Consider the following 12,103-nt stretch of genomic DNA (forward strand, 5'->3'; position numbering starts at 1 on the left):
TTTTAAGATTTTTTGTTCTAGTTCTGTAAAAAATGCCATTGGTAATTTGATAGGGATTGCATTGAATCTGTAGATTGCTTTGGGTAGTATAGTCATTTTCACAATATTGATTCCTCCAATCCAAGAACATGGTATATCTCTCTATCTGTTGATATCATCTTTAATTTCTTTCAACAGTGTCTTATAGTTTTCTGAATACACATCTTTTGTCTCTTCAGGTAGGTTTATTCCTAGGTATTTTATTCTTTTTGTTGCAATGGTAAATGGGAGTGTTTCCTTAATTTCCCTTTCATATTTTTCATTATTAGTGTATAGGAATGCAAGAGAGTTCTGTGCATTAATTTTGTATCCTGCAACTTTACCAAATTCATTGATTAGCTCTAGTAGTTTTCTGATGGCATCTTTAGGGTTCTCTATATATAGTATCATGTCATCTGCAAACAGTGACAGTTTTACTTCTTCTTTTCCAATTTGTATTCCTTTTATTTATTTTCCTTCTCTGATTGCATGGCTAGGACTTCCAAAACTATGTTGAATAACAGTGACGGGAGTGGACTTCCTTGCCTCGTTCCTGATCTTAGAGGAAATGCTTTCAGCTGTTCACCATTGAGAATGATGGTTGCTGTGGGTTTTTCGTATATGGCCTTTAGTATGTTGAGGTAGGTTCCCTCTATGCACACTTTCTGGAGAGTCTTTTTTTTTTTCATAAATGGGTGTTAAATTTTGTCAAAACGTTTTTCTGCATCTATTGAGATGATCATATGGTTTTCATTCTTCAATTTGTTAATATGGTGTATCACATTGATTGATTTGCATATATTGAAGAATGTTTGCATCCCTGGGATAAATCCCAATTGATCATGGTGTATGATCCTTTTAATGTGTTGTTGGATTCTGTTTGCTAGTAGTTTGTTGAGGATTCTTGCATCTACATTCATCAGTGATACTGGCGTGTAATTTTCTTTTTTGTAGTATCTTTGGTTTTGGTATCAGGTGATGGTGGCCTCATAGAATGAGTTTGGGTGTGTTCCTTCCTCTGCAATTTTTTGGAAGAGTTTGAGAAGGATGGGTGTTAGGTCTTCTCTAAATGTTTGATAGAATTCATCTGTGAAGCCATCTGGTCCTGGACTTTTCTTTGTTGGAAGATTTTGAATCACAGTTTCAATTTCATTACTTGTGATTGGTCTGTTCATATTTTCTACTTCTTCCTGGTTCAGTCTTGGAAGGTTATACCTTTCTAAGAATTTGTCCATTTCTTCCAGGTTCTCCATTTTATTGGCACAGAGTTGCTTGTAGTAGTCTCTTAAGATGCTTTGTATTTCTGTGGTGTCTGTTGTAACTTCTCCTTTTTCATTTCTAGTTTTAATGGTTTGAGTCCTCTCCCTCTTTTTCTTGATGAGTCTGGCTAATAGTTTATCAATCTTGTTTATCTTCTCAAAGAACCTGTTTTTAGTTTTATTGATCTTTGCTACTGTTTTCTTTGTTTCTATTTCATTTATTTCTGCTCTGATCTTTATGATTTCTTTCCTTCTGCTAATTTTGGGTTTTGTTTGTTCTTCTTTCTCTAGTTCCTTTAGGTGTAAGGTTAGATTGTTTATTTGAGATTTTTCTTGTCTCTTGAGGTAGGCTTATACAGCTATAAACTTCCCTCTTAGAACTTCTTTTGCTGCATCCTACAGGTTTTGTGTCATCATGTTTTCATTATCATTTGTCTCTAGGTATTTGATTTCCTCTTTGATTTCTTCAGTGATCTCTTAGTTATTTAGTAACATATTGTTTAGCCTCCACGTGTTTGTGTTTTTTACATTTTTTACCCCGTAACTGATTTCTAATCTCATATCATTGCGGTCAGAAAAGATGTTTGATACGATTTCAATTTTCTTAAATTTACTGAGGTTTGATTTGTGACCCAGGATGTGATCTATCCTGGAGAATGTTCCGTGCGCACTTGAGAAGAAAGTGTAATTTGCTGTTCTTGGATGGAATGTCCTATAAATATCAATTAAATCTATCTGGTCTATTGTGTCATTTAAAGCTTGTGTTTCTTATTAATTTTCTGTTTGGATGATCTGTCCAATGATGTAAGTGAGGTGTTAAAGTCCCCCACTATTATTGTGTTACTGTCGATTTCCTCTTTTATAGATCTTAGCAGTTGCCTTATGTATTGAGGTGCTCCTATGTTGGGTGCATATATATTTATAATTGTTATATCTTCTTCTTGGATTGATCCCTTGATCATTATGTAGTGTCCTTCCTTGTCTCTTATAACATTCTTTATTGTAAAGTTTATTTTATCTGATATAAGTATTGCTACTCCAGCTTTCTTTTGATTTCCATTTGCATGGAATATCTTTTTCCATCCCCTCACTTCCAGTCTGAAGGTGTCCCTAGGTCTGAAGTGGGTCTCTTGTAGACAGCATAAATATGGGTCTTGTTTTTGTATCCATTCAGCGAACCTCTGTCTTTTGGTTGGAGCATTTAATCCATTCATGTTTAAGGTAATTATCGATATGTATGTTCCTATGACAATTTTCTTAATTGTTTTGGGTTTATTTTGTAGGTCCTTTTCTTCTCTTATGTTTCCCACTTAGAGAAATTCCTTTAGCATTTGTTGTAGAGCTGGTTTGGTGGTGCTGAATTCTCTTAGCTTTTGCTTGTCTGTAAAGCTTTTGATTTCTCCATCGAATATGAATGAGATCCTTGCCAGGTAGAGTAATCTTGGTTCTAGGTTCTTCCCTTTCATCACTTTAAGTATATCATGCCACTCCCTTCTGGCTTGTAGAGTTTCTGCTGAGAAATCAGCTGTTAACCATATGCGAGTTCCCTTGTATTTGTTGTTTTTCCCTTGCTGCTTTCAATAATTTTTCTTTGTCTTTAATTTTTGCCAATTTGATTACTATGTGTCTCGGTGTGTTTCTCCTTGGGTTTATCCTGTATGGGACTCTCTGTGCTTCCTGGACTTGGGTGGCTATTTCCTTTCCCATGTTAGGGAAGTTTTTGACTATAATCTCTTGAAATATTTTCTCGGGTCCTATCTCTCTCTCTTCTCCTTCTGGGACCCCTATAATGAGAATGTTGTTGCATTTAATGTTGTCCCAGAAGTCTCTTAGGCTGTCTTCATTACTTTCCATTCTTTTTTCTTTATTCTGTTCCACAGCAGCGAATTCCACCATTCTGTCTTCCAGGTCATTTATCCGTTCTTCTGCCTCAGTGATTCTGCTATTGATTCCTTCTAGTGTATTTTTCATTTCAGTTATTGTACTGTTCATCTCTGTTCGTTTGTTCTTTATTTCTTCTAGGTCTTTGTTAAACATTTCTTGCATCTTCTCGATCTTTGCCTCCATTCTTTTTCTGAGGTCCTGGATCATCTTCACTATCATTATTCTGAATTCTTTTTCTGGAAGGTTGCCTATCTCCACTTCATTTAGTTGTTTTTCTGGGGTTTTATCTTGTTCCTTCATCTGGTACATAGCCCTCTGCCTTTTCACCTTGTCTCTCTTTCTGTGAATGTGGTTTTTGTTCCAGAGGCTGCAGAATTTGAGTTCTTCTTTCTTCTGCTATCTGCCCTCTGGTGGATGAGGCTAAGAGGCTTTTGCAAGTTTCCTCCTGAACCTAATTCTCAATTTCCCCACCTGCCCACAAAAAAACACCACTGTTTCCCAATCTCAGTTATTCCACCCTTCCAGCTCAGGCCCAGCGGGGCATGTAGTCAACTCCTGCTCACCGTTCTGGACATTGCTGGATTTGGTGATTCCTCTTTCCTGTGTTTAAGCTCAACTTACGTTTAAAAAATCTGTCTTATAATTTTCTACCCCGAAGTGAGCAGAATCCTGACCGCATCTGTTTAGATGGTCATACTGACTAGAAGTCCTCAGGACTGGCCTTTCCAATGTGAGCCTGTAAAGGGAACTACTTAAATTGCCTACAGTTAGCTCTTGATACGAGAGCACTCCTAGGGCCTGTTCCATTTAGTGCAAGGCTACTGTCAGGGCTCAAGAAAGCACGTAAAGACCACTTCCTACAAAATAACCATGAGTGTCCTTACCTCTTGGCTTTAGGATAAGGACACTCACAGACTAATAAACTGCAGCTTGATATTCAAGATCCTTCCTATAACCTATCTTATTTCACATCCACCATGCCCTTAATGCAGCCAGAACTACCTACGGTTGCCAAAATATATGTCATGACATCTCACTTCCAAGATTTTGACAAATTGTTTACATTACTTATAATGTCCTTCTTTTTTTTTTAAAAAAAAAAAAAGCCCATGTATTATATAAGGACCAACTCAAATAGTACCTCATCTGTAAAGCCTTCTTGATGCCTGTCACATCTCCTGCTCTTGCCTTACTCTCCCCTCTGCCAATATATTTACTGATCAGTCATTTACAGTGCTGCTGGGTCTGTTCTATTGATTATTAATATGCCAGTCATAACCACAAAAGGAAACATCAAAACTCAGACATGTTCACCACTAAGGAACAGAATTAAGTTGTGCTTCCAATCAGAGGTGGTACATAGCACATCAAGGACCAGTCACTGTCATCTGGATAGCCTCATTGTGCCATACCTCCTATCCTCTATAGTGGCCCATTCCACAGTCCCAAACTCCTGCTGTGAGGCCCATTCTGTAATTTCTCTTGTTGAGTTTCCTAGCACCCCAGCCCTGCCCACCCCACCTGCAAGAACTGAGACCTTCTCTCAAACTCCCAAGCTACTAAATACTTGCAGCCTTTTTCCCAACGCCCAACATTTGTCCTCACTGCCATGAACGGCTCATCTCCTAGAATCACAGCATAACTCTGTTAGACTCTGAACTCTTACTCACTGCCTAAGTTCTCTCTATACAATTTTTTTTAACATCTTTATTGGAGTATAGTTGCTTTACAACGTTGTGTTAGTTTCTGCTATATAACAAAGTGAATCAGCTATATGCATACATATATCCCCATATCCCCTCCCTCTTGCGTCTCCTTCCCACTCTCCCTATCCCACCCCTCTAGGTGGTCGCAAAGCACCGAGCTGATCTCCCTGTGCTATGCGGTTGCTTCCCACTAGCTATCTGTTTTACATTTGGTAGTGTATATATGTCAATGCTAATCTCTCACTTCGTCCCAGCTTACCCTTCCCTCTCCCCGTGTCCTCAGTTCCATTCTCTATGTCTGCGTCTTTATTCCTGTCCTCCCCCTAGGTTCATCAGAACCACTTTTTTTTTGTTTTTTAGATTCCATACATATGTGTTAGCATATGGTTTTTGTTTTTCTCTTTTTGACTTACTTCAACTCTGTATGACAGTCTCTAGGTCATCCACCTCACTACAAATAACTCAATTTTGTTTCTGAGTAAATAACTCAGTCTCTAGGTCATCCACCTCACTACAAATAACTCAATTTTGTTTCTGGCTGAGTAATATTCCATTGTATATATGTGCCACAACTTCTTTATCCATTCATCTGCCAATGGACACTTAAGTTGCTTCTACGTCCTAGCTATTGTAAATAGTGCTGCAATGAACATTGTGGTACATGTCTCTTTTTGAACTATAGTTTTCTCAGGGTATATGCCCAGCAGTGGGGTTACTGGGTCATATGGTAGTTCTGTTTTAAGTTTTTTAAGGAACCTCCATACTGTTCTCCATAATGGCTGTATCAATTTACATTCCCACCAACAGTGCAAGAGGGTTCCCTTTTCTCCACAACCTCTCCAGCATTTATTGTTTGTAGATTTTTTTGATGATGGCCATTCTGACTGGTGTGAGATGATACCTCACTGTAGTTTTGATTTGCATTTCTCTAATGATTAGTGATGCTGAACATCCTTTCATGTGTTTGTTGGCAATCTGTATCTTCTTTGGAGAGATGTCTATTTAGGTCTTCTGCCCATTTGGGGATTGGGTTGTTTGTTTTTTTGATATTGAGCCGTATGAGCTGCTTGTGTATTTTGGAGATTAATCCTTTGTCAGTTGCTTCGTTTGCAAATATTTTCTCCCATTCTGAGGGTTGTCTTTTCATCTTGTTTATGGTTTCCTTTACTGTGCAAAAGCTTTTAATCTATACAATTTTATGAGCGCTAGCCTGGACCACTCAATACCAACATTTGCCTGGATGACCTCCCATGCCCACTGAATCACATATAGAGACCCCAGAAGTCCTTGCCAGGGCTAGTCTCTGGAATCAGTCAAATCCTCCCAGACCATTTCTCACGCTGAAGCATAATAATGGCTATGGGGAACTCATCTGGTCAATTTCTCTGTGCATCTGTCCAATGAGCCCTAATAAGGGACTGGAGATTCATCTCCCCCAAAAGTTTAACATGTTGCAGAATGAGTAAAGCATAGGGAGATGGTTAAAAGAATCCATCCCACAGTCAGTACCTGGTTACTCTACAGACACATATGGCAATGACCAGAGGAAGGAAAAAGGAAAAGAAAGCAGCTGTCAGAAAAATAAAAAGTCTCCTTCTCCAGCTTCCTTCACAGTAATTTTTCCTCTGTCCTCCTTCTGCACCATGAGCGCTGTAGCATCCTTATCTCTTTGGCCTTCATATGCTTAGTCTTATTTTTTAAGCACCATACTAAGTACTAAAATCTGGCAAAATAATTATTTACAATAGCCAAGGTATGGAAACAACCTACGTGCCCATCAATGGATAAATGGATAAAGATGTGAGATATAGGGCTTCCCTGGTGGCGCAGTGGTTGAGAGTCTGCCTGCCGATGCAGGGGACATGGTTTCGTGCCCTGGTCCGGGAAGATCCCACATGCCACAGAACGGCTAGGCCCGTGAGCCATGGCTGCTGAGCCTGCGTGTCCGGAGCCTGTGCTCCGCAAAGGGAGAGGCCACAACAGTGAGAGGCCCGCGCACTGCCAAAAAAAAAAAAGATGTGAGATATACGCATATATATAATGGAATACTACTCAGCCATAAAAAAGATGAAAATCTCGCTATTTGCAACAGCATGGATGGACCTTGAGGGTATTATGCTAGATGAAATAAGTCAAAGAAAGACAAATACTGTAGAATTTCACGATATGTAGAATATAAAAAAACAAAACAAAACAAAAGAAATGAACAAAGCAAACCAAACAGGAACAAACACGTAGCTACAGAGAACACAGTAGTGGTTACCAGAGCGGAAGGGCCAGGGGAAGGAGGGGAGGACAAAATGGGCAAATAAGATCAACTGTGTAGTGACAGACGGAAACTAAGTTTTTGGTGGTGAGCATGCTGTAGCATATACAGAAGTAGAAATGTAACGTTGTACACGTGAAACAGACAATGTTATAAACTAATGTTACCTCAGTAAAAAAATAAATTTAAAAAAATCTGGCAAAATGGTTGCTATAAACAATAGATTAATACAGCTTTGTAGGTAGTATTGTAGCAAGTATTTTCTTAGTAACAGCAAGATTCAAATTCACTTGGAGCTTATAAAAAGCTGAGGAAAGAATAGTTTCTCACTCCAAGTTATATCCCAAAGACTACTGACTGGACAACTTTAGAAAATATATATTAGTACAAAAGGTTCAAACATATAAAAAAGTTATAAGGAAAGTTAATGAACCAACTTTTACAACTATTACACTGTCAACTGACTCATGAATACTTATAATCTTATCCTCCCACCAGAGGTATTGTGAAGTTAAGGCCAGATGTACTATCATTTCATACATAAATATTTCAACTCATATCTCTTATAGATAAGATTTTAAAAATTATTAGCATAGTATCATTAAACCTCTAAAATGATTAATTTCTTAATCTAATTAAACATATAATTTTCAAATTCCCCAAATGTTTTATTTGCTTGAATCATCAACAAAATAAGTTCCCTACATTGGAACCTGTCTCTTAAATCTCCTTGAAGCTATAGGTTCCCCTACCTCCTTCCTTTCCCCATCTTCCCATCCCTTGACATTTATTTGTTGACGAAATTGGCCTGTAGAAATCCCCACAGTCTGGGTTATGCTGATATATTCCTCACGGTGTCATTAGATACATGCCTCTTTCCCCTATATTTCCTGGAAATTGGTAGCAAGAACTACAGGCTTGATCAATTCAGCTCAATTTTCTGGCAAGACAACCTTATAGCTGGTGGTACTATCTGGTTTTCTCTCTTTCTGTGATATTAGCAACCATTGATGGTCACTGGCTATATCCCTTAATTCATTAGAGACTGCAAAATTGTGATACAGTGACATTCTATCATTCCTCCATCTTTTAAGAGTTGGGATATGCCAATAATTAGAAACTTATCATCACCAACTACTTGGTTACTCTAAGCTACAGTTCATATAGGAAAGGCAGGGAAAAATACTTGAGTCTTTCCACTTATTATCAGTTTTCAAAATAAGTTAATTTACTAGCATCCCCCAAAGCAGACCAACTATTAGTATTTTTCTTTAGTACTACTGTGAGCTTCAAATTTAAATATATTTAATGTGTTTCAATACACTGTAGATATTATTCTTACTGATCCTCAAATTGTCCCATTTTTGGCTCCTGAGTCCTTTAAGACGCCCTCAGAAGTTTTTGATAACTGTTTTCCTTTCTAAATTGACAAGATGTTCCAAGCTCATCTTGTACATTTCCTGCCCCAGACCTGGAAGTAGCTATTTTCCAAAGAGCTTTGGTTTACTTTAGTAGGAAATGACATTAGATACTAAAGTCTCATTGTTAGGGGTGCTCATTGCTAGTGGGTTTGTCATTTTTCCAGGCCCTGCCATGAAAAAGAGCTACAAAATTTACCATCACAGGATCTTTCCTTAACCTTAGCTATCTTTCATCTGTTTTTCCTTTAAACCACACTCAAAGGCTGGATTCCCAATAATATCATCTTAACCACTCATTTGCTTTATCCCATAATTTTAAAAAACCTTAGAATAACAATACCAACATAACCACTATAATACTATTACTCTAAACAGTTTAAGATATTTTTAGAGATGTCATTGTCCTTTAATTACAATCTAGTAGCGATAGATAGTCAAGTTTGTTGACATCTGAAATAGCCCCTCCCTGCATGGTTGTTATATCAGCAACTCAATATATAATTAGGTTCTTCTGTTTCAATTGGTTTCCATTTTTAGGGATCTTTTAAAATTAAATTCTGTGTTAAAATTATGCAAAATATGTATATGGTTCCAAGTTAAGGAGACAAAACAAGATGTATTCAGAGAAGTCTAGCTTCTGCTCCTCTCTCCACCCACCACACTGTTTCCTCCATCACACTCCAAATAACCATTTTTTTGTTGTTAAGTTTTTGTTTTATCCTTTTTTAAAAAAAATTTCCAAATATTAGTATTCCCATCCCTTTCTTCAATGAATGATACACACTATATCTATTAGTCACCACCCTGCTTTCTTCCCCTGAAAGTCACTCTACAATAGTATAAAGAGACACTCTTCATTCCTTTCTATAGTTGTGGATATAGTATATGTTATTCATCAAATTGTGTACTGACCAACAGATGGATTGTTTCTAACTTTTGCTATTACAAACACTGCTGCGATAAATAGCCTCACATGTGCATCTTTTCTTATTTTTGCCTTTAGATAGGATCCCTAGAAATAGAACTGCCTGGCGAAAGGGTAAATATAAATGTAAGTTTTCTAGGTATTGACAAGTTCTCTCCCCTAGGTCTTATACCATTTTGCATTTCCTACAGCAATGTTTGAGAGTGCCTGCTTCCCCCCATTCCCTCCACAGTCTCATCAACAGAATAACTTGTCAAACTTTTTAATTTCTGTCAATATGATTGGTAAGAAATGATGTATCAGTGTAGTATTACTCTGCATATTTATTAGTACAAATATTAAATAGCTTTTCATATGTTAGAGGCAATTTGCAGTTCTTTTTCTGCAAACCATCTGTTCTTATATCTTGCCCATTTTCTTGCTCAGTTGATAGTTTTCTTATTCTCTATTTTTTAGAAATACTAACCCTTTGTGATTAAAAACTGCAAATACCCTTCTCCAATTTGTCATCTTTTTTACTTTATTTATTATGTTTTCAGCTATAATAAAGTTATTATTTTTACTATAAAATTTATCTATATTTCCCTTATTGCATCTGGATTTTGAGTTGTAGTTAGGGTGTTTATCCACTTCCAGGTTCAGAGGAATTCACCAGCCTTTTTCCTAGTACTTGTCTGGTTTCATTTTTGTATATTAAGTGACTGATTCACTTGTAATTTATCATTGGGATAGTACAAAGACTAAATCTAATATCGTCTTCCTTCATTATTTAAACACTAAATATTCATGTCTATTTCCTCATTTTCCATTCAGTTCTGTTAGTCTGTCTTTTTAAGCACCAATACCACAGTTTTTATTATAAAGGCTTAATAACATGTTTCAATATCTAGTAGGTCTACAGCTCTCCTCTGCTGCTCTTCTTTAATGAGAGTTTTTCTTATTATTCTTACTTATCTATTCTTTCCAATGAAATTTATAATCAGCTTGCCTAGCTACAGGAAGCAGACACAAAGAATCATTATAAAGTCACAAATTAACTTTAGGGGATTGACAAATTTATGATGTTGAAACTAAAAGCTAAGAATAAGAACTAAAACTTGGAAAAAAGCATTAAAATAGTTTACCATTCTCTGCTTGTGAAGAGATACAGGCTGAACCCAGAAAACCTTTGCTACATTACCATGAGAAATTTTTATTTAAACAATTAAGATTAATAAGCAAAGGAACCAATCATTTCATGTATATCATGTATTGTGTAAACCACCTGATTAGGAAAACACCAGAATGATCAAATAACACAGGTATTAGAAATGCATTGCTCACCTTCCTTTTTCAGCCATTTCACAATGTTCCCTTCTTCCATTGTAGGAGACAGTGATGGCATTAGTATCGTAATAGGATCAGCTGAAATTGAAAAAAGGAAAGATTAAACACAAAAAATAATGCACCTCATGAGGCAGCAACAACAAGTTCAAGTAAATTAATATCTAATTCAATTTGAGAAAAAAAATATTCCACAGTCTGAAAGACACCCAACTGGTCAAACTAAGTGTTCAGTAATCTTTTCTGGAATATTTTCAACTCCTTTTTCATAGTTCCCCAAGCCCTCTATGCACATTTTCAAGCCAGGTGCTTACAAGATTAAAAAAAAGAAAAGCTGATTTATGTTTCATCTTCTTCTCCTTCCCCTTTTGTTGCTGAAAAAAAAATTTACAAATAGAATGACCAAAGGAAAAGACAAAAAAACCCCAAAAAAACTAGAGTTCTGATAACCTACAACAGAAGAATTATTAGACTTACAACAGAATAATCAAGATTAAACTTTAGAAACTGGTTGTGTTTTTACTTTAATCTAATATTACACTATTCAGAAATCAAAGGTTCTTGTTAAGTGTGAAAAGCAGAGGTTTGCTTTGTTAAGAATGATACGGTAAGTGAACTTAAGTAGTTAAATTAATCTCAGATTGTGTTTCATACCACAGTTCAGCTAGGGATCCAAAAAGATAGACTCAAACCAGGGTGACCTCTCAATAAAGCATAGCCACTTTTTCCTTAGATATCAAAAAAGGAGACATGCTATATATCTGGCCAGATGTGCTTCCCGATAATTCCACTGTCCAGGACCATACTTAAAGAGCGCACAGCTGTTAGATTACAATTTACATAAAGTTTATACTAATAAAATAGTTCAGAGTGCTCCAGTTCTTATTTAGCAGTAGCCATAGTAACAAATTACATTGCCTGAAATCTTCCACAAAACCTATTCTCTCCTCAGATTATTCAACTCTCTGACCCAAAAAAGCAAAATACACCACATCTGACATAATTCAAATGTGGAAAAGGGTAGAATAGGGCTTTTTTCCCCCCATTGATGTTTTAGGGTTAAAAATAAGGGAATTGATATCAAAAAAACAAACAACCCAATCAAAAAATGGGCAGAAGACTTAAATAGACATTTCTCCAAAGAAGATATACAGATTGCCAACAAACACATGAAAGGATGCTGAACATCACTAATCATTAGAGAAATGCAAATCAAAACCCGGTGAGGTATCACCTCACACTGGTCAGAATGGCCATCATCAAAATATCTACAAACAATAAATATTGGAGGGGGTATGGAG

General features: G+C 36.6%; 1 protein-coding gene across 1 annotated transcript in view; it reads right to left on the reverse strand.

The window, feature by feature from the left end:
- The window catches only part of PDHX (pyruvate dehydrogenase complex component X), a 77,438-nt gene that overhangs the window by 52,756 nt on the left and 12,579 nt on the right, over positions 1 to 12,103 (reverse strand). The window contains exon 2 of the mRNA XM_067749448.1: positions 10,803 to 10,883. Within this exon, the coding sequence (XP_067605549.1) occupies positions 10,803 to 10,883 (81 nt within the window). The remainder of the gene's footprint in view (positions 1 to 10,802; positions 10,884 to 12,103) is intronic.

Source organism: Pseudorca crassidens, chromosome 9 (genome assembly GCF_039906515.1).
Source record: "Pseudorca crassidens isolate mPseCra1 chromosome 9, mPseCra1.hap1, whole genome shotgun sequence".
NCBI classification, from domain to species: domain Eukaryota; kingdom Metazoa; phylum Chordata; class Mammalia; order Artiodactyla; family Delphinidae; genus Pseudorca; species Pseudorca crassidens.